The 21635-nt window shown below is 32.7% G+C and overlaps 4 protein-coding genes across 9 annotated transcripts; 2 read left to right on the forward strand and 2 right to left on the reverse strand.

Moving 5' to 3' along the window:
- The first annotated feature begins 8295 nt into the window (after positions 1-8295).
- On the forward strand, positions 8296-13060 carry LOC107962898 (DEAD-box ATP-dependent RNA helicase 15). Of its 3 annotated transcripts, none has more exons than XM_016899450.2 (12): positions 8296-8522; positions 8643-8762; positions 9296-9396; positions 9744-9916; positions 10028-10259; positions 10361-10479; positions 11046-11102; positions 11192-11376; positions 12043-12187; positions 12286-12369; positions 12449-12512; positions 12726-13060. In XM_016899450.2, exons 2-12 carry the CDS (start codon positions 8647-8649, stop codon positions 12734-12736), a joined length of 1287 nt encoding a protein of 428 aa, XP_016754939.1. In that variant the 5' UTR covers positions 8296-8522; positions 8643-8646; the 3' UTR covers positions 12737-13060. The 3 variants fall into 3 exon arrangements, with proteins under 3 accessions (XP_016754939.1, XP_016754940.1, XP_016754941.1); XM_016899451.2 differs by having other exon boundaries at positions 8404-8522; positions 8646-8762; XM_016899452.2 differs by lacking the exons at positions 8296-8522; positions 8643-8762 and having other exon boundaries at positions 9647-9916.
- Positions 13061-14110: 1050 nt separating this feature from the next.
- Positions 14111-15703, forward strand: LOC107962897 (protein BUNDLE SHEATH DEFECTIVE 2, chloroplastic). 4 transcript variants are annotated; one of them, XM_016899449.2, is made up of 5 exons: positions 14111-14399; positions 14479-14585; positions 14697-14760; positions 15229-15325; positions 15406-15703. In XM_016899449.2, the coding sequence occupies exons 1-5, from the start codon at positions 14342-14344 to the stop codon at positions 15476-15478; spliced, it is 399 nt and encodes a 132-aa protein (XP_016754938.1). In that variant the 5' UTR covers positions 14111-14341; the 3' UTR covers positions 15479-15703. The 4 variants fall into 4 exon arrangements, with proteins under 4 accessions (XP_016754938.1, XP_040971581.1, XP_016754936.1 ...); XM_041115647.1 differs by having other exon boundaries at positions 14116-14399; positions 14482-14585; XM_016899447.2 differs by having other exon boundaries at positions 14125-14399; positions 15400-15703.
- LOC107962895 (probable carboxylesterase 17) lies at positions 15530-16680 on the reverse strand. The gene has a single exon (XM_016899445.2). It carries the CDS (start codon positions 16678-16680, stop codon positions 15748-15750), a length of 933 nt encoding a protein of 310 aa, XP_016754934.1. The 3' UTR covers positions 15530-15747.
- A 300-nt stretch (positions 16681-16980) lies between these two features.
- On the reverse strand, positions 16981-21075 carry LOC107962896 (SPX domain-containing protein 2). The gene is made up of 3 exons (XM_016899446.2): positions 19020-21075; positions 17894-18020; positions 16981-17559 (listed from the first exon to the last, which is right to left on the reverse strand). The coding sequence occupies exons 1-3, from the start codon at positions 19311-19313 to the stop codon at positions 17123-17125; spliced, it is 858 nt and encodes a 285-aa protein (XP_016754935.1). The 5' UTR covers positions 19314-21075; the 3' UTR covers positions 16981-17122.
- Positions 21076-21635: the final 560 nt, after the last annotated feature.

Genomic DNA, 21635 nt, shown 5'->3' on the forward strand with positions numbered 1-21635 from the left:
CAGTTGAACAGGGTACTTTCGAAACCACTATCTCTGTCAAGGAGGGTTCCAAATACATCTCTCATATCTTCTTTACAAATGATCTTATTCTATTTCACGAGGCTGGTAGGATTCAGACGAGAGTTGTTAACAGTATTTTGGATACATTTTATTATAACTCAAGTAAAAAAGTAAACAAAAGCAAATCGTAAGTCTTTTTCTCCCCTGATATGCCTAGGATTTTGAATGATGTTATTTGTATTGGTGTGAGGTTTACCTATGTAGAAGATTTGGGTGACTATTTTGGAATGCCTTTATTCTATACTAGAGTTATGAAGGTACTTTTACATTCATGGTGGGTAAAGTAAGAAAAATTTGTTTGGTTGGGAGGCAAAGAAATTGTCATTAGTAGGTCATTTAACGTTGGTAAGGTCAATTTTCTTGGTTATTCCTAACTACTTCATGAATACAATTTGTATCCCTATATCTGTTTGTAGGAAAATTGAGCAGATTGCTCGAAATTTCCTTTGAGGCTCTAATTCAGTTTCTAAAAACTTACATTAGTATCCTGGGATGACTGTTGTCGTCCTCTTGATGTTGGAGGGCACGAATTAAGGAGGTTAGCTTATTAGAATAAAATTTTCCTTTTGAAGTTTGGGTTTTAACTTCTTTCAAAAACAGATACTCTATAGGTCAAAGTGTTGAGGAATAAATACAATGTACAATGGCCTACTGCTAAGGTCCATTGTTAGAAGCAACTGCTTGTTTATTTAGAGATCACTGATGAAAGTCTGGCCTGAAGTGATTGCTAACATTTATTGGTTTATTGGTTTATTGGGGATAGCCAGCTTACAAATTTTTGGAATGATGTGTGGATTCAGCAGTTAGGGCCCTTTCATATGTTTTATAAATGTGCTGGACAGTCGTATGATACACTACAAGTTGTCAAAGTTGGGACTGGTCTCGTCTGAGTTATCTTGTACTGGATCATATCGTCACACAAATTGTAGATGTTTTACCTCCTTCTCTTAATGCAGGTCAAGATCATTTAGCATGGAAATGGATGAGGAAATATGATTTTTTAACAGCTCCTACAGCTTTGAAGATGATTTGGAAAGAGAAGACTCCTTGAAGGTTTAGGTTTTCCTTTGGCTTTTGTGGCAAAACGAATTATTGACGAATGGTGAGTGGGTGAGAAGACACATGAAAAGTGATGGTAGTTTTCCTAGATGTAGTAGTGTGTTAGAAACGGGGTCCCATGTGATCCAAGATTGCTCATTTGCTAGATTAGTGTAGCTATCAGTAATTTTAAAGCGAGTTTAGGGTGTTTTTTTTCTCTTCCGTTTGATGAGTGGTTTCTTTGGAATATGCAAAATATAGGGAATTGTGGTATAGAGAATACGGATTGGCAAACTTTGTTTTCCATAATATGTTAGTTGCTTCGGAAAGACCAAAACTCATTTTTTTTTCTAACAACCATAGTTGTATTCAAGCTATTATGGTTATAGGCTATTCTTGGGCGAGGAGTTATGTAGAATTTGGTTTTAGTTTGTTTCATCCGAGTTCTATGCGTATGTTGTTGCATTGTTCTCGTCCAAAGAGAGGTTGGATAAAACTTAATACGGATGGTGCGGTCTCAGCCACTAGTCTTTTTTCATCCATTAGAGGTGTGTTTAGAAACTCAGATGGTAACTGGTTCTATGGTTTCTCGATGGCTTTTGGCAAGGATTCTGTCTTCAAAGTAGAGGCAAGGGTAGTTTTGGAAGGTCTACTTATGGCCTGGGAGAAGGTTTTAGACAGATAGAGGTTGAATGTGATAATGCACTGTTGGTAGAATTACTTTTGGCTAGTGGGGGAGACAATAATAGTTTGGTAGCGTTATGTTTGCTGCATCAAATCCTGAGAAGGAGTTGGAGAGTAAAGATTCATCATATTCCAAAAATTCATAATGAAGTTGTCGGTCATATGACTAAATGTTCTAATTTCGAAATTTCAAGTTTGCAAGTGTACGACGATCCCCCAAATAAGGTGAAAAGTTTATTGTTAGCTAATCTAATTCAGTCGATGCCGAGTTAAAAATTAATTGGTTGATGTTTCATTGTATACTATTATTTTCTATCGAAATAAAAACATAGTAACACAAAGAAAAGGGAGAGATTATCAATTCTTTTTTACTTTCTCTTCCCTGTTAAAACATGTTATCCATATGAATCCTACATAGTAACACAAAGAAAGGGAGAGACTATTAATTCTTTTTTTACTTTCTCTTCCCTATTAAAACGTGTTATCCAAATGAACCATTCTCATCATTTTACGTAAATTTCCCTCCTTTTTGACTAATTCAAACATAGTACAAGGTTGCCAATACCAGTTTAGGAGGTGAATCGTTTTTGTTTTTATTTTCATACTTATATAAGTATTTGTATTAGTGTGATTTGATTTATTATTTTAGGTTTATCAATACTTTAAAAAATTTTATTTTACAGATCAATTTTTTATTTTTTATTGAAATATTAGATTATAGTCTGGAGTAAAAAAATGTAATAAAAATATTTATTAAAAATTTATAATAAACACAAAATGAAGCTTTGATTCAAATAGTTACCATATGTAACTTTTATTAATTTATAAATATATTAAAAGATAAAAATATAAATACTAAAAGATAAAAATACACTTGTAACACCAATTGAGATAGTATCCAGTTACCAACTTAATCAAAAATTTAAATATAGTAAAGATATATGTATATGTATATATATATAAATTACGTATATATATATAAATTATGTATGTATAAGGATTGACATAAAAATTAGTACTTAACTTTGGCTTCAATATTTTTTTTTGAGAGCTAACTTTTTTTCAATCCAAATTGGTATTCAAATTTAATTTTTGTCACACATTTTAATCCAATTTTAATTTACATATATTATAAACTTTTTTATATACTTTTTTAAATTTTCTAAAATTTTAATTAATTTTTTCGAAATTTACGGAAGTGATTGATTATATATATTTTAATTTTTCAAAATTTCCTAATTGTTTAGATTTTTTTTAAGGTGTTTGCTGATGTGGTAAGTACATTCTATTTGTACAAACCTAATTGGTCATGTAATCTCATTTTAATTGTATTACAAAAATTGGACTAAAATGTGGCGAAAATTAAAATTTGTGTTTATTTGGATAAAAAATTTAGGTACCAAAATTAAACGTTAAAGTCAAGTCAAGTCAAGTTTAAATGGTCGGTTTGGCTAATATTTGAACCAAATTATTATTAATCGAATTATTCAAAATGTAAAAATCTTTAATCGTTAACCGAATCAAAATTTATATGTTTTTGTCTTTTGGTTAAAATAAGTATAAGAATTAAACATATAAAAAATACATTACTAATGTTTATTTCTTTTATTTAATAATTCAAAAAATATTAAATGTAGGTGAAAACAACAAATAAGATATTAGAAACATTACATAAGTTTTGAAAGTTAACAACCAAACACTATATAAGTCTTGAAAACAACAAATATTTTAGTTAATTTGGTTAATTACCCGATTTCAAACCAAATTAACTGCTAACCGAAATTTCAAAAAATCATTAACCGACTTCCGATCGAACTAAATCCGGTCATCGACTGATTAATCGAATTAGATCGGTTCGGTCAATTAATTCTGTAATAGCCCAAATTTTAGTGATGTCAGAAATAGTGGTTCGAGACCATCAAATCTAAAAAATAAACTCGTAGATTATATTATTTATTATTTATGAGTCAAATGTAGCTTTTAAAATATTTTTGAAATAGTAAATTGTGTTTTACAAAGATTTATTTAGTCAAGTAATTGAGAAAAAAAAGTATCGAGCTCTCGGTGTTATAAACCGAGCCATAAGTATTTTTATAAATATTTACGGAGTGTCAATAAGGTAGTATTAAAATTTTGTTAGAAAATTTTGACATTTGGGTGATTAATTAAATAAAAAGAACTAAATTGAAAAAGGTGTAAAAGTTGCTAGAAGGATTAAATAGCTTAATTGTCAAATGAGAAAGGACCTAAAGTGAAAATAAGCCCAAAGGAGATATTTTGGGCGGCAATAGCCGAGAAAAATCAGGAAATTGGTGAAATAAAGGCAAAATTGAAAAATTGCCAAAATTAGCTAAATAAAAATGGGACCAAATTGGAATATCTAGAATTCTCTTCATTTTCTCTTCTTTTTCATCAGCTGAAAAACAGCCATGGAAGAGGGTTCAAGCTGGTTTTCATACTCTAGCTTCACGTAAGTTTAATTCTTGCTTTCTCCTTGAAATTTCTAAGATTTTGGACTTTTACAATTGGGTCCAACTTACTATGTCATTAGTTTTTAATTCTATGGCTAATTTTTAAAGTTGCTATGGATGAGTGCTGGAAGCATATGATGAATAAATATAGATTTGAAGTTTTAATTTTGATATATAATGATTTTATTAAGTAAAATTGATGGAAATTGATTTTAGGACCTAACTATGAAAGAGTTTGGAATTAAGGTCTAGTGCTAAAGTTATGATTTTCAGGGGCTATGAAGTAGTTTAAAATGATAAAATAAAGCATTAATTGAGAAAATTATCTCAATTGAGGGGTTAATTGAGCAAGGACTAAATTGTATGAACTGTGAAATTTGGGGTAAAATGGAAATTAACATTTTGCATTAAAACTGTTTTGGACAGCAGCAGTAGTCTAACTTTGAAAAATCACCAAAAATTTTAGAAATCAAATGAAAGGATGAATAAAATATGAAATTAAAGCTTATTAAGTCTAGTTTCTTATAGAAGAAACGATGTAAGCAATGGAATTGTAAATCATGAGATATAATAAATTTTGTAAGATAAGGTCAGAATGATTTTGGGTTCTCCTGTTCTGACTTTGAAAAATCATCAAAATTTGAAAAAAAATAATTAGGGGCTTAAATTTATATGTTTAAAATCCTGAATGAGTTTTTTTTCAAGAAAAACAAGCGGGAACATTATTCGAATCTCGTATGAGGAGATAATTAATTTTTAGTGAAGAAGGGTCGGAATTGTCAGACAGCAGAACATGGGTGAGTTTAAAGAATAAACTGTACTTATTGGCTAAACCATAAATTCTAAAAATTTTATGGTAAGAAGATATGTAAGTCTAGTTTCAGAGAAAATTAGTGGATCTTAATTTGGAGTTCCATAGCTCAAGTTAAAAATAATTTAGTGACTATGACACAGATGAACAACTTTAGAATATAAATATAAGTAAATAGTGAAATTATAGATAATGTTACTTATAAGCATGTTATATACATTAAGGATGTGGAATGGAGAGGAGGAGGAGAAAAATATGTGAGTGACTTATGCATAAATTGATCACATGCTCGATTATATTTGGTAAATGTTAAACTTTGTTAAAATGAAAAATGTTATAAATTCATGTTTGAATTAAATGTTATATATGTTAAAGAATAATTTGAATATTTGATATTACCTAATAAAAGAATATCCGATATTGTTTAGTAAATGTCAAGCCAAATATAAAAAAAAATGTTATAAGTGGAACATGTGTGAAAGAATGTGGTAAGTATTTTCATGGTTATTATTGAGCTCATTCACATGAATCTGTCATTTGAAATTGTGATAGACAGGAAGAAATAGTGAATGGCATGCTTATATATGGTTATATGTATTTATCTGAAACACAAGAAAATGATGGTTATATATTTGATATATGGAGACATGAGACTATGATATATGAACATGGAATATATTTTATAAATGTGTTCATTTATAATTATAGAATTATGCAACTCAAGTGTACTATTTGTATAAAGACAGTATTTCAAATGATTTGATGAGTAAAGCTCCAATATGAGATAGTCTGAAATCAAGACAAATTGTTATGAAAGCGTATTTAAAATACATAGATATGATTGTTATAAGTTATGTGAATAAATGATGCGTAAAAGTCTATGCATATGAGAAATTTAATGAAAGTTGAGCACATACATGTTTCTTGATATTTATATGAATTGTATGACTAACAATGTGATAAGAATAGATATTAGGACTCATGATCAATTCGAATAATTATGCTTTGTATAATTATGTTGAATATAGAGAAGCGGTAAGTTAATTACCATGTTATACGAATTTATTAAATATTACATGTTTACTTTCTTTTACTTTTTCCCCTAATTAAGAATGATTCGATAAGCTTCGGTAATGCCTCGTACCCTGTTCTAATGACGGATACAGGTAGGGTGTGTTACAAATTCGATTTTAACCGAAGTGTGAATACCCCTAAAATCAAGTACCAAATGTTATATTAACATAATGTATACATATGTTTTTATGTAAATATAAATTTTAAAAATAATAATTAGGTTTAATACTTAATTTATTAATTATGTTTAATTTTATGCAATTATTAAAAAATGTTAAGATAAAAATATTAAAAATTTATTTAAAATATCAAAATTTTGTATTAATTGAAATCAACTTGTATGCATAAGTACTGACAATAAGTAGACCTATTTATGGACCGGATCGAGCCTGAAGGCCTACCAGAAAAGTGAGAGGGTTTGAGTAAAAATATAAGACCGAAAAATGAATTTGGACAAGAAATAAGGTTCGTTTAGAAAACGGGTCAGGCCTCGGGTAAGACTTTTTTGACCAGAAATGATTTGTTTGTTTATTATTTTCTTGCTATTTTTTTATTATTTTCTTGCTTATTATTATTTTATTACTATTTTCTTGTTGTTTTTTTTACTATTTGCTACAATTTCATAATTATGTTGTTACTATTTTATTGTTATTATTTGGATACTATATAACTCTTGTTTTATTGTTAATTTTGTTATTATTTTAGAGACATTTACTTGTTAAATTGCACATATCTGAGTGTTATTTAAGTATACATATTTTTAAAATTTATTTTTAATTTGTTAGGAAACATTTTAATGCTTTTAGTATTTTTAATGTATTATATTTTTTTTAAAAATTAATATAGCTGAGCCGGGCTCGGGTTTTAGCATTTTTATCTGGATCAGGCTTGGGCAAAATTTTAAGCTCATTTTCGGGCCGGGCTCAGGCCTAACAAACAGGCCTTAATTTTTTATTGGACTTGGCCCGATCTATGGACACCTCTAACTAGGAGTGATATTAGTTCAGTTTGATCGAGCTTTTTTTTTAGATTTTTTTGAACCATTTGTCATAATTCGATTTGGTTCTCATTTTTTTCATTTTAATTTTGACTTATTTTAACAAAATAAGCTTTTTTTTATAACTTTTGAATATTATTATATAAACTTTTAAAATCTTTTTCGTAAATATTTCTAAAAACAATAATGTTTCAAGAACTTTTAAATTATTTTTACTATTTTTAATATAAAATATTTATTTTTATATAATAAAAAATATATTAATTATATATTAAATAAAAATAAAATTTGACTCGAGTTCGAATAATTATAATTTTTAAACTTGTATTTTATAAATTATCTGAACACTTTAATTTTTATCGATTTTCAATTTTTCTTGCTAGTACTAACTATATTGCATTGGTAAAAACCCATCAAATTTTTTATCGAAATAAAATTTAGATTGCATTTAGCATTTCTTTTCAAATGGGGTTTTTCAAGCCAAACGAAATTCTTATCCTTTAAATAATGCTAAATCATAAGTTTTTATTTAAAAATTATTTTTTCAAACTAAACTAAAAAAAAATGAAAATTCTATCTTTCGATTTTTCAAAAGCTAATTTGAGTTTCATATTATAAAATTATAGATTATAAATGATAAATGATAAATATGGTTTATACATTCAAACTAAAAGTTTTAAATATTTTATATTAATTGCTTAAAAATATGATTTAAATATTAACTTAATTTTACTTTGAAATATAATATCTAAGTAATCCTTTTAACTTTTGAAAGTACTTTTTATAACAATGCAAAATACTTAAAAATCTAAAAAGAGTTAATATAACTTTTAGTCTCACTTTGATATTTATATTTTTTTATCTACTTTGATACTTAATATTGGTAATTAAATTTGTTTTAATTTTTAAATTATATTTCATTAAAATTTGATAACGCAATACTATATGATAATATTATGTATATTTTAAAATTTCAAATAATGACATAATACAATATAAGAGTGTCACATTATTAATTTTTTTATTTTTAAAATTTAAAAGTAAAATAAGTGTAATTACCAAATTTAAGTACGAAAATAAAAATATAAATACTAAAATAAATTTAATTTCCATATTTTTTAATAAAGGTTAAAGATGTTCACAATTCGAACGCTATATCCAACTAGGGAGAGCAGTAGTCGATGGTAAATATTGAGAAGAAGCGAGGTCATTTCGGGCAATATCGACGATCGATAGTCGAACCCGAAAACCCTATTTTCTCTCTCTATTTTTCAAATCTAAATCTTTTCTTTCTTCCACTTTAAGTGCTAACCTTTTTCCTTTGCAGACTCTCTTTGAACTTAATCCTAAACCCCAAAATTCCCTCCTCTTTCAATTAACTTCTCAGGTAAATCTTCCAAATCTACAGTCTTTCTTTGAAATTTGTTTTTATGAGGACCATGTTTTCAGTTACTCTTCGATCTCCTACTTTGCTAAAACCCTAATTATTTGTTATTGGGATTTGTAGAAGAATGGGAGAAACGAGGGACAACGATGCTTACGAGGAAGAGCTTCTCGACTACGAGGAAGAAGAAGAGAAAGCACCTGACTCCGTGACTGCTAAAGTCAACGGCGAGGCCGGGAAGAAGTGAGCTTTTACTTTCTCTTTATTACTCCTTTTTCATTTCTTATTTAAATTATATTTGTTCTCATATAAGAACGAACGAACTTTGCTTCGAACAAGTTACGTGTAATGCGGATCGGTCCAGTACCGGGAATGAAAACTAGAGTACAATTCACTACTATAAAATTAAATTCGATAGATTCTTTTAGTGGGAACGGATTGCGATTTATTGGAACTTAAATATATGTAGTTTTTGTGTTTATATAAATACATAATTCTATATATATAATTTTTTTGTGAATTGTTTCTTTTAATCAGTAATTTTATAATAAACTGTATGCTAATTGGAACATTAGTTTTACTGAATTTGATCGTTAGTGATCTCTAATTGTGAACTTACATGTGAATTTGAGAATCTTTAGGGAGAGAGCAATTTCTGGTAACAGAAGGTTAGAACATATACTAGTTGCGTCAATTTTATTTTTCTTTGGTCTCAAATGATTTTATTTTGCTTTCGTATATGATGGTAATTAATATATTCTCCTTTTCTTCTGTAGGGGCTATGTTGGGATTCACAGTTCAGGATTCAGAGACTTCCTTTTGAAGCCAGAGCTTCTTCGGGCAATTGTTGACTCTGGGTTTGAGCACCCTTCCGAAGGCAAGTTTCTGACTCTTACTCTTTCGTTTCTATATATTTGTTAAAAGATATATGTAGTTCCGTTCCTAGAACCAAAATTGCAATTTAAATTACATTGATGGCTTGCTCTTTGGCAGTTTTATTGTTATTTTCTCAAGCTTGGGAATTCTACTCAAAATGTCCAATTTAGATTTATAGCCTCTTTTGTGTATGTTTAATGTGAATTTCTTGTTCAGCTTAAAACCTCTATTTTGATGCATTGTTTTTGCAGGTAATATGCAACTATCATAAAGTTAAATTAAAAGGATCGCGGAGGTTATATTTTACTTACGTCGGATTCCTTGATGCACATTTCTTTGGTTCATCAGTGCAACATGAATGTATTCCCCAAGCCATACTGGGTATGGATGTCATTTGCCAAGCTAAATCAGGGATGGGAAAGACTGCAGTTTTTGTTTTGTCATCATTACAGCAGATTGAGCCAACTCCAGGACAAGTTATTGCCCTCGTTTTATGCCATACAAGAGAGTTAGCTTATCAGGTAAGAACATGTTCTGCATCTTTTTCTGTAAGCTTTCTGGTCATAAAATTTCCTTCTACATTCTTGAGGTTATATGATATATGTTATCTCATTTTAGTTATCCCCTTGTAGATTTGTCATGAGTTTGAGAGGTTCAGTACTTACCTGCCTGATATTAAGGTTGCTGTCTTCTATGGTGGTGTCAACGTCAAAGTACACAAAGATCTGCTGAAAAATGAATGCCCCCACATTGTTGTTGGGACACCTGGAAGGATATTGGCTCTGGCTAGAGACAAGGACCTTTCATTGAAGAATGTCAGGCATTTCATTCTTGATGAATGTGACAAGATGCTTGAATCACTCGGTATGGTTTTCTTTACCTGGAGCTAGATAAATGTACAAGTTTTTTATGCTTCTTTTACTTATTGCATTCCCTCTGGTATTTATTTTATTTATCTCCTGCAGACATGAGGAGAGATGTGCAGGAAATTTTCAAGATGACCCCCCATGATAAGCAAGTTATGATGTTTTCTGCTACGCTCAGCAAAGAAATTCGCCCCGTTTGCAAGAAATTTATGCAAGATGTAATATTCCGTGGCCAATACTACTTGAATTTAGAAAGTATCTTTTTAATTCATTCCCAGCTTTCAACAAGAGTTATGTAAAATTTTAATCTTGGTAGGTCCATCACTATATGCTTGCTACTGGTGTTGCTTGGGTGCAGTTTCTTCAACTAATCATTTCTGGGTTATGCAGATTGATTGGGGAAGGTTAGTAGTGAAGTGATAGGTTTGCAGTGTTTAGGCTTTTGAAGTAGTGGATCTTTGTGATCTTTTTATTATTATTTAAATTTAAGCTTGACTTCTTAGTTGTTTTCAATTAAGGCTATGGGTTTGGGCTTAGGCTGGGGGTATTAAGAAGGGTTGGATGTTTCCTTCTTTGGGTGCTGTGTTGTTTTGTAATAGAATCATTGCTTTTGAGGAGAATAGCACGTACTTGCTGTGATTAAGTAATGAATCTGCAAGGAGGCAAGTCAGATGGACCAGAATCTCAAATCAAGCGATGTGCATCCATAATTCATTTTGTACTGGATTCCATTTTCTTGAGGAAGCTCGCTAATATGATTTACTGTCACATTTGTTCCTTTCAGCCAATGGAAATTTATGTGGACGACGAGGCCAAGTTGACCCTTCACGGTCTTGTGCAGGTTTGTTCCATGAGCCTAGTTCACCCTCATGAACTTGTTATTTTTAAAGATAATTCAAGACCTAATCACCAAAATGGTTCCAATGGCAGCACTACATCAAATTGAGTGAGCTGGAGAAAAACCGCAAGTTGAATGACCTCCTTGATGCATTGGACTTCAACCAAGTTGTTATCTTTGTCAAAAGTGTGAACCGAGCTGCTGAGTTAAACAAGTTACTTGTAGAGTGTAATTTTCCTTCTATATGCATCCACTCTGGCATGTCCCAGGAGGAAAGGTTTGTACTTATCATGCTTCATTCGTTCTTTATACATTGTCCCTTTTTTATTTTAAATTTATGAGGGCTTAGGATACTTTATATTTTCTTATACTATATATGACTCAAGGACTTTTATATACTTTTAAAGATCTTCTTTCAAAGGTTTTTGAGGCATTTCTTTATCATGTTTTCTTAATGCACCAAGTATGGTCGTTCAGTTGCTTATTTTATGTTTTCTGCTACACTGGATGTTGTGGTGGTTTTGTGCACTTGGAACCCTGGAGTCTTTAGTATGAACATGATTTGGTTGAGTTGGGTTATGCAGTATGGTTATTTATTTTTTTGTTATATTTTTTCCTCTCATAGAGAACATATGTGGAGAAAATAATGCTTTTCTTTACTTGATTTATAGTTTTCAGTTAACTTTGTAACATTATCTTGCTCAAGATCCCATATTTTGGTCCCTTGTTTTAGGGTTTGGCTTGTGCGTCTTATGTCTTCTTTCTAGAAACTGTTATTTACTTGCTATATATTTTTAGAAGTTTGGGTTTCTTTTTCTGTTCCAGTAGTATAATTCTCCTTGCTTAAATATTACATGGTTTAGCTTCTCTAATTAGGTTTAGCTGATATTTAATAATAGAAGTATCTAATCTTGTATTTTTTTTTTAAAACTGATGATTGTAGGCTGACTCGGTACAAGGGTTTCAAGGAGGGGCATAAAAGAATTCTAGTGGCCACAGATTTGGTTGGAAGGGGAATTGACATTGAACGTGTTAACATTGTCATCAACTACGATATGCCAGATTCTGCTGATACATACCTGCACAGGGTGGGTTTTGTTTAATGTTTAAAGTGAATTATCTGTATAGTATTGCTTCTGTTTTATGCATGTAAACTGACTAATGTTGTGTCTTGGTTTATTGGCAGGTTGGTAGGGCTGGTAGGTTTGGTACCAAGGGTCTTGCAATTACATTTGTTTCATCTACTTCAGATTCTGATGTGCTCAATCAGGTTTGGGTTTAAACCTTTCTAGCATCATTTTGTCCTATGACGTGTCAACCTCTAATCAAAATTTCACGATCCATTGTAGGTCCAGGAGAGGTTTGAGGTGGATATAAAGGAGCTTCCTGAGCAGATTGATACATCTACATACAGTATGATTCTTTTTATGGCCTACCATATCTACATACTAATAACCTGCTTCCATGCATAAGTAGGATATTTGGTTTTGGTTTGTCCCTTTCTGTCTTAAATTATTTTTGCTTGATATATTGGCAATAATATGTGCTTTCTAATTTGATTTCTCACTATACTAGGTTGGTGTCCAAATTTTCTTCTGTATTGACAATTTGTTTTCTTTTTGGTAGTGCCATCATAATGAAGTAGCTTACAGTCGGCAATACTGGAGTCAGAGGCCTAAATTTGCGGGGTTTCCGGAGGCCATGTGGCTTCTGACTGCTGCTTAAAAGAGTGTTGTAGCCTATTAGTAGGATTTGATGTCAATCAATCTGTAAGGGTAAATTACCTTTTTGAGGACATCTTTTTGCCGCTATTCCAGAGAATTGCATGTCATAAGATATAATTTGGAGCATAACTGTCTTTTAAATCTGTTTCCTTATATGTAGTGGTAGTAATTGTGGAGTAGGTTCCATTCTTTTCCATTTTGTTCATCTTTCATTAAATAAAAATTTCATTTGGTAGAGTTGGAGTTTACTCAATTCACTGGTTTGGGATTTTATATGGTGATGTTTTTTATTGAAGGTATCATGGTATCCAAGGCCGTATCATATTTATATTGCTTTTTTTTGTTTTTTTTTGTTTTGAGGCACTGCAAGCTTTATAATCAAAGAAAGGAGATTGAAATGGCCCTATACATATGAACTTAAAGCTCTAAGCTATTCATATCGTAGCAACGGTATGAATGGTTGATCGAAGAACAACACTCAACCTTATAGCACTGCCATAGCATGAAAAAAAATGATGATCAGATCAGGAACATCACGGAAGCAAGCCACATCGTTTGGTGTCAGACATCAGGTTGAAGTCAAAGAACTAGTTGATTCCATCGAGGATAGTCATGTTGTTTCTGGTAAAACTTGCGCAGCCTCGTCAAATCAAAGCTCACTGAGTCAGATATAGACAAAATGAATTATCAAAGGCTCAAAAGACTTGGTTTACACTGGTTCGAAAACAATAGCAGTTTCAGATTCGATCACACGAGCTATCAACGCTTCAAGAAAGCTCAACCATCACCCTGAAGCAAAGAGAGGAGGGAAAAAGATTGGGGAGGCGTAAAAAAGGCCAAAACAGCAGGGTGTGGGTGGCGATGAGAAAGTCAAGGGTGGGGAAGAAGCAGGGAAAAATATTGGGTATGGGAAGGTGGTGTCAGAAAGGAGATGAAGGTAAGCGGAAGGGGACGAGGAGTGGTAGAACACATCGATTTTGGTGTCTATATTTATAGTTTTGGGTTTATTAGTATTTCTCAAAATATTTTTATATATTTTAATTACTTGTGTATGATTAAATATGGTTATATGCATTGAATAAAAAACAATATTTATATATAAACATAGATTTTAAAATTATTAAATTGATTGAATGAATAAATTTATTTTTAATGTAATTTTAAAAAGTGAAAATGGTTGAAACAAACAAAATATTAAAAAATTATACCTACAACCACGAATTGATGCCTGCCGATACAAGTAGAAACTGGTTGTATTGGTTTGTAACAATCGAAGACCGGTAATTAAAGGATAAAACGATATGAGTGGATTGTAATTTGAGCATAATAGAAGGATTATAACTACAATTTGAGGAAGTAAGGAATGCCACTGTAATCTGGCAACCCATCTAACATGTTGGGCTAAATATCTAATCCATTTTGTTTGTCCTTCGATTGCCAACCAACCAACCATAGCAGCAAGCAAAAAACCAATGCTTCTTCTCACATTGCAACTCCAATAACCAGTCTGCAAACCCAATGGCCTCTGCTTCATACTCGCCACATTTACTACCCTTTCCATCCACAAAAAAACCAAGTACTTCCTCTCTCTCATTTTCTTGTAACTGACATTTGCTTTTATTTTTCTTTTTAAAACATATTGTGGAACATGATAGCAGGGACAATATTCAGTTGTAGTGCTTGCAATCCCAAGGTTTTTCCTTATCATGGTGCCTTTCGAGCCTGCTCCGCTACTAAACTTCAATCTGTGATAAAAGCCAAGGTTAGAGCTTATTTATAACCCCTTCCCCTTCACATAGATGCTTCTTCTGTTTCCATGTTCTTGTATTGCTTTTTTTTTTCTTCTTCTTATTTGTGTGTTTTTTGATAATAGGCTGCCCCAAGTAACCGAAACACCAAACCCAATAGTGTCATCTGTGGTGATTGCGATGGAAATGGTAAGCTCATTATAAATCTGCTCCTTCTACTTCACGGAAAATTCAGTTGTTGCTCTCCTTGTTGGTAAACACATGATTTTCAACTCTCTTATATATACAGAACATGAATTGATCAGTTGATTTTTTTTCTAATTTGTTGCATATAAATTATTGTTAATTTTTTGCTATTTTTTTATATAAATTGTTGCACAGTTGATTTAATTTTAAGGTCTAACAGTGTTATTTAATTAGAACCTCAAATCTACCTATTCAAACCTAAAACATTTGGACTCAAAACGATCTAAATAAGTAATTCGGAATTGACCTGAAGCAACCAAAACCCGAAATGATTCAAACATATAATGACCGACTTTGAAAAACCATAGCTTTAAATTTGAATGAACTCGAAAGGACTGAAACACCAAAGTTAGGACCAAAGTTAACACCAAAGTTAGGTCGTGTTATATTTCCTTGTATTTAATTTGGCAGGTGCAGTTGTTTGCTCTCAATGCAAAGGCAGTGGAGTCAACCCTGTTGATTTCTTTAATGGACAATTCAAAGCCGGTGATTCCTGTTGGCTTTGCGGGTAGATGAAACCTAAACCTAGATGTTCATGTACTTATACCATGAATCACTTGGTAATATATGATCGTTTTGCAGGGGCAGAAAGGAGATGTTATGTGGAAATTGCAATGGTGCTGGCTTCATTGGGGGGTTTATGAACACTGATGATGACTAGGGTTCCCCTGCATTAAAAAAGTTAGCGTCGCAGCCTAGATTCTTCCAGAGCTTTTGAATAAGATGTATGTATATATGTATGTATGTTCTTAGGATTTGCGGAATTTGATGCTTGACCAACCCATCTCATACCCCATTCCTTAAACTTTAACGCAAGACAAGGCTATCACCATCTATGTATATTTTACCATCCTTTATACATAATGGAATACTTCTATGTATTTAATTTGATGCTTGAACCTGCAATGCTACCTAGCCTAGCCAATGAAGTTAATTGTTCTTCATGAACTCACTCATCTGTTGCTGGAGCGAACAAGTCGCCTCTGATTTCGGATGAAACACATGGAAGACATGGGACTTGTTTTCGGTTTCGACGAGTTTCACCCTTTTCACTTCTTTCCTCTGCAAAAACTCTACATACATCACTCCTCTTTCCTTCAAGAAATCCAAGCCAGCCACGTAAACCGTCACCGCAGGAAATTCTCTCCATTCGGTTTCTGAAACCTCTTGTTTCTTGAAGTTACATCCGAAGTAATCACGGTTTGAACCATCGGGTATGCTTAGTTTCCAAAACATGTCATTCATTGCTACATAGCCAGTTGCACCATCTGCCCTCTCTTTCTCAGTCCTTTCTTCACTGCCAAAAAATGGATGTATCAATAATAACCCTTTAACCTTAACACGTAAAGTTTCGTTTCTCATTGCTTTAATAGCAACCTGATGAACGATGTTCCCACCGGCACTGTCTCCGGAGAGAAACACACGAGAGATATCAGCTTGCTTCAACCACGGTTCATTACTAACTTGGCTGCACAGCCATTCCAGGGAGCTATAACAGTCATCGTAAGCTATAGGGAGGCGATGTTCAGGTGCCAAACGGTAGTCAACCGAAAGAACAATGGAATGTGACACGACGGCAAAATCTCCAAGGAAATGATGGTAGCCAAGCCACGTGGTTGAGCCGATGCAAAACCCACCACCATGAAAATAGACAAGAACTGGAAGTGATGAGGTGCATGGTCCTGGGATATCAGGAAGGAAAATCCTCCCAGTTATAGCTTTTGACAGATCGATGATCACGTCCTTAGACTTGTATCCACTAGAGGATTCTTCAGAGGTGGGAGGTATTTCAGGTGCAAACCGTTTTACGGAACCATCAGAAAAGACCTGAAGGTAATTGGGTGCTTCTGCTACTATAGACATTTTCACTGGAAATGGTGGGTTGTAGACTGAACCATTGGAAAGGTTTGTGGGGTTTTTAGAGGTTTAAAAAGCACAGGCTCACAGAAGATTTTCATGGGAAAGTTAAAAAAAGGGTTCTTGAATGTTAGCTCATTCATGTAAAGTGCATTGGATATCTGCTTTTAAGGTCTCAGATTAGAGTTTAGAGTGTGTTTAGCATTGTTTTTCTAAACCACTTTTAAAACAAGGGGCTTTTGCCATCCAAAAACACATGGGAATACTGTTAGAACCAAACAAAAAATCAAAACCGCAACAACAATGTTAAACTAACACTTAAAAGGTTTTTAGCCATGAAAAGGTGTCATACATGTTCCAATCAGAAAATGGATTTAGGATACAAAGCTTTGTAAGTATCTTGCAGCAGTATATGTTAAAAAAAGAAAAGAAAAGAAAAGGTGGGAGCTTATTTGGCTGCCTGTTCTAACACAGTAATTTTCTTCTGATCATCCAATGCACGATTTTGCAAAGGCGGCAGTGAGAACACGCTCACGGTTGAGCTTCCGCTCCGGATCTCTTTCAAGACGTGTAGTGCTGACAAAGTTTGCTTCATATACATGTTCTCCATATCCTTGATTTCTGCAAGTTCTTTTGGAACTTTGAGCAAGTTTTCATTATTTCTGCTAGAAGTATCAGGTTTGTGGTCTTTCTCGTTGGTTACATCAGGTAATGCCGATGGTTCATTTGTGGAGAAAAGACGATCAAGTACCATCTCACACTCCTTCACAAGCTCATTAAGAACATCGGTCCGGTAGAACGGTTGTTGCAAGACCTTTTGAATGAAGGGCAAGCGAACAAGAGCACCGCTTCGCTTGTCGTATTTCTTTATTATCTTCACTAGTCCTGTGTAACATCATATAGGTTCAAAAGTTTTCACACATTGTAATGGAACGCAGTCTCAACCAACTCTCGAATCTATGAAAGGTCGTATGAACTTCATACAGTCCTTTTAGACCATATAAGCCATCAAGATTGCAAGTTGCTAACATTAGCAAAGCACAAACACTGCTAATTACTGAGAAGATTGAATTCCACAAATACATTCTTGAATTTTGAAAAATGTAAGGCACCACCGAGATCGGAACATCAATTAGTTCCGTCTATGCTTTAAGTCATTTGCTGACAAGATGGACTGAAGCAAAAAAAAAAAAAAAAGAAGAAAAAAACAGATTAGTACCTGTATAGTTAAGGGCACTGTAATTCTCCAACAGAACCATCTCTCCGTGAAAATCCACAATCTCCCTTCCAACATTCATCAACTCTCCATCTGATGCTTTGGCCTTTTCTGCTCTATCTTGCAGTTCCTGCAAGTCACAAGGAGAAAGCAATAAAACACGCTGCAGGGAAAAGGAAATCTGTCGGAAGTGCCAAAGAAGCCAAGCATCCGACCCCACCAACTCGACTTGCATCCAACTGACTGTGGGAGACATAAGAACTCTGGAGAGTTTTCTTTTTGTGACAAGGCATTTTCAAGGTGGGCTTTGCCATTGTAATATCCGTTTTTCATATTGAAACTTCTTTGTTAGTGGCAGTGGACGTGAAAATGTATTTTCAAACCATGAATATTGTTGTAATTTTCTATTTTCAAAGGAAAACATGCTACATCTCCCAAAGGACTGGGCTGAAATAGTGTGGACTCGAAAGACTCAAACAGGAATGGACTCTAGAGTGTGAGAGGGAAACATAAATGGTTGGAGACTCAAACATAACATCTCAAAAGTAACAAAAACATTACAGCGGAGAATTCTATAAACAAAGCTCTCTGAATTCATAATAAAGGACATAATAACAAAAATAAGAGGGAAAAGATTCTTTCTTTACTTCATTAGCTTCAAATATTCAACAAACCCATCACTAAATTCACCACAAAGTACCAAAACAGATATGCCTTTCATGCATCTCTCACACTGAAGAATGGGGGAAGATTCTTTATTTTTTTTTTAAATTAATTAACTTCAAAATTTTCAACAAACCCATCACTAAATTCACCACAAAGTATCAAATTCATCCATCTTTCACATTGAAACAGGCAATTCAACAGAGAATTCTATAAATAGAGCTCTCTGAATGAGGGAAAAGATGCATTTTTTACTTCATTAACTTCAAAATTTCAAAAAACCCATCACTAAATTCAGAGCAAAGCTCCAAAATAATCCTCTATAAATAGCATAAAAAAAGAGACAAAACCCCTTTATTTAATCAACAATTAATCCCAGAATACCTAATGGGATTCCCCCCCCCCACCAAAAAAAAAAACTAAAACTTTGGAATAAAAATAAAAGGGGAATTTTTAGAAAATTTACCCTCCATTTGATAACATAATCCTCTTCTTTTTCAACGAAAAAGGTATTGAATTTCTCCACTTCATTTTCCAACAACAAAACGAAATCCATCACCTCCTTGGAAACCTCGCTCTCCTCCCCATCCCCACCGTCCAATGAATCTAATCTGGGCCGTTTGTTAGGCTGCTTCTCGCTCGCATCTTTGGGGTATATCAACTTCAACTGCTTCTTCAAATCCTTGTAAGGAAAAAACTTATCTCTCCAATCAGGCAACGCTTCTTCGATCAATATGCTTAAGCTCTTACAAAACTTCATGCTACTCCACTCACCTGATCAAAGATCAAAACCACCCCTTTTTTTTGTTTGTGAATAGAGTAAATTCTGCGGCCAGCGATGTTTATAATAGAGAATAAAAGAGAAAGAAAAGTGAAAGTCATATTTTTCTTAGAATATTCGAAAATTGGATTATATTATTACTTACTCTCTGTTCCTGCTAGGAGACGATATTTTTGGGTTTTGCAGTTCCCACACATTTAGTGAAATTATACTACAAATACAACCATGTTACTACAATCCAACCCCATTAATTGGAATTGATTTTTAGATAAATTATTCGAAATTAAAAAAAAATCCATAGATAAATCAAATTTATAAATTTTTTATTTAATTATTATTTGAATATGACTAAATCAATTGATAGTCAATCTGATTTGTAAAACATAAAAAATAATTAAAAAACATTTTTACAGAGTAAGTTATATTATTGAAAATAGTAAAAGAATGTTATTTTACTTGTCAGTTTCTTTTCTTTTTTTTTAAATATTTAAAATTTACAACATGATTTTTTTTATTAATTTTAGCTTTTCCATTTTGATTTAAACTTTATTTAATTTTTACATAAATTTTAATAAAATCTTCTACCAACATTGTACCATTTAATTTAATTAACTTAAAATTTTAACACCCAATCTAGTTAACTTAATTTTTATTTTCTAAATTTAGTGTCATTGAATGTTAATTTAATTAGATAAAAAAATAAAAACAAGATTTACTCCTTAAAAAAATAAAGCAAAAATCACCATTTTACTTTTACAGGTATTTTATTTTGATAAAATAACAATTAGTGACTGAACTTGACAATTTTTTTCGCTTTATTCTTTAAATTCTTTTTGTCTATGTTAATCTCCAAAATTGACATATGCTCAAAGTTTAATTTGAGATAAAAGTGCAGATGTAAAGAATTAATATTGCAGAAGTTTTCATGCAAAGTTAATCAGTGTTATTTTCTTAGAATCAAGTTTTTTCATGATTATGTTGAGTGTTAGAGGGAAAAAGCTTAAATTCCTGAAATATATGGAGTTGAGAAGGGAGTGAAAAGGAGATCATGGAATGGTGAGACAAGTTAGTGTTTTGGATAATGAGCCATTGAAGGTTTAGATTGGGGCCTGAAGATCCTTACTACTTGAATCATCGGAGGAGGACTACCATACCTATTAATTTAGCTCATGTCCCACTGGAGATTGGAACCCTGGTGCAAATTTTGTTTCTCAGAGATACAAAGGATAAAATGGGACTTCAAGCTCACCTTGGGTCTGGTATAGAACTGCTGAGGACGATGATGATTAGTGGATCTGAACCACAGATTTCACCCTTGATGGAGCTATCGGTGGGTGCAATACATACAGAGTCATAATTTGTGCTGCTCATGGTTCAAATGCCAACAAAGAGTGGCAGTGGAGTGGACTACCTCAGATTGCCACTTCGGATCAGCGATGAGCCTAATTCCGGGGGCATCCATGCCGAATCCCTTGCATTATAGTCATCACAACCAAAGGGTTCAGTTTCTGGTGAATGCTGTAATGCACACCAACCAAGGCATATATCAGTTATCAGAGGACTTTGTCTTTAACCTGCTGAGACACATCAATCAAGAGAATGTCAACATAGCGTCCAGTTTATAATGCCTAGAAGAGGCTGGATGGGGAAGTTCTTGAAACCCAAATGTTGCTCAATGTGGTGCCAGGATGATGGGGCATTGCTTCTCATCAACCTATACAACGCTGGAATGGAATAGCTTGCTACAATAAAATGTAAGGCGCCGGGGAATGGGAAACGTTGACTCTCTTGTGAGCTACGTAGCTGATTGAGTACGAGTGGCATTCGGATCTTTTTGTCCAGTACAATTTGTTGAAGCATAAATTGTAATGTTGATTTCTAATGTTACATCATTTCTACTGCTAGCTATATGACCTATTTTATTATTTAAAATTGATTTCCATGCTTGTTAGGAATTATGTTGCTGAATTTTCTCCCTTACTGTATTATATGCATGGTAGATATTTTTGGCCTTTCAACTCTTGACTGCATTTATTGCGTATATCATGGTGTTAGATGAGTTCTTGAATCTAGGCATAGATGGTCCAATGCAGAACTGGTTTAGTTTGTCTTGTATGAGATGAATCTTTTGTTAAAATGGTCCTTACAGGCTATATTCACTATTTTTTCCCCATGCTAACAACATGGACAAGCTGATAGTGATCCACATTCAAACTTAGCTCACAGGTAGATTGCAAGGTAAATATTTAATGTTTTGAAGCCTTTGAAGTTGAAGCTTAGCCTTTTACGTTTAAGAAAACT

This window comes from Gossypium hirsutum, chromosome A06, assembly GCF_007990345.1.
Source record: "Gossypium hirsutum isolate 1008001.06 chromosome A06, Gossypium_hirsutum_v2.1, whole genome shotgun sequence".
NCBI lineage: Eukaryota > Viridiplantae > Streptophyta > Magnoliopsida > Malvales > Malvaceae > Gossypium > Gossypium hirsutum.

Excerpts from the sequence above, each read along its gene's own strand:
- LOC107962898 (XM_016899450.2), top strand. The coding sequence starts at position 8,647 with ATGGGAGAAACGAGGGACAACGATGCTTACGAGGAAGAGCTTCTCGAC. Across the intron at positions 9,397-9,743 it reads GTTTGAGCACCCTTCCGAAG|TGCAACATGAATGTATTCCC; the intron begins GCAAGTTTCTGA and ends TTGGTTCATCAG. Across the intron at positions 11,377-12,042 it reads GGCATGTCCCAGGAGGAAAG|GCTGACTCGGTACAAGGGTT; the intron begins GTTTGTACTTAT and ends TGATGATTGTAG.
- LOC107962897 (XM_016899447.2), top strand. The coding sequence starts at position 14,342 with ATGGCCTCTGCTTCATACTCGCCACATTTACTACCCTTTCCATCCACA. Across the intron at positions 14,761-15,228 it reads TGGTGATTGCGATGGAAATG|GTGCAGTTGTTTGCTCTCAA; the intron begins GTAAGCTCATTA and ends TTAATTTGGCAG. Across the intron at positions 15,326-15,399 it reads GATTCCTGTTGGCTTTGCGG|GGGCAGAAAGGAGATGTTAT; the intron begins GTAGATGAAACC and ends ATCGTTTTGCAG.
- LOC107962895 (XM_016899445.2), bottom strand. The coding sequence starts at position 16,680 with ATGTCTATAGTAGCAGAAGCACCCAATTACCTTCAGGTCTTTTCTGAT.
- LOC107962896 (XM_016899446.2), bottom strand. The coding sequence starts at position 19,313 with ATGAAGTTTTGTAAGAGCTTAAGCATATTGATCGAAGAAGCGTTGCCT. Across the intron at positions 18,021-19,019 it reads ATTATGTTATCAAATGGAGG|GAACTGCAAGATAGAGCAGA; the intron begins GTAAATTTTCTA and ends TGTGACTTGCAG. Across the intron at positions 17,560-17,893 it reads CAGTGCCCTTAACTATACAG|GACTAGTGAAGATAATAAAG; the intron begins GTACTAATCTGT and ends GATGTTACACAG.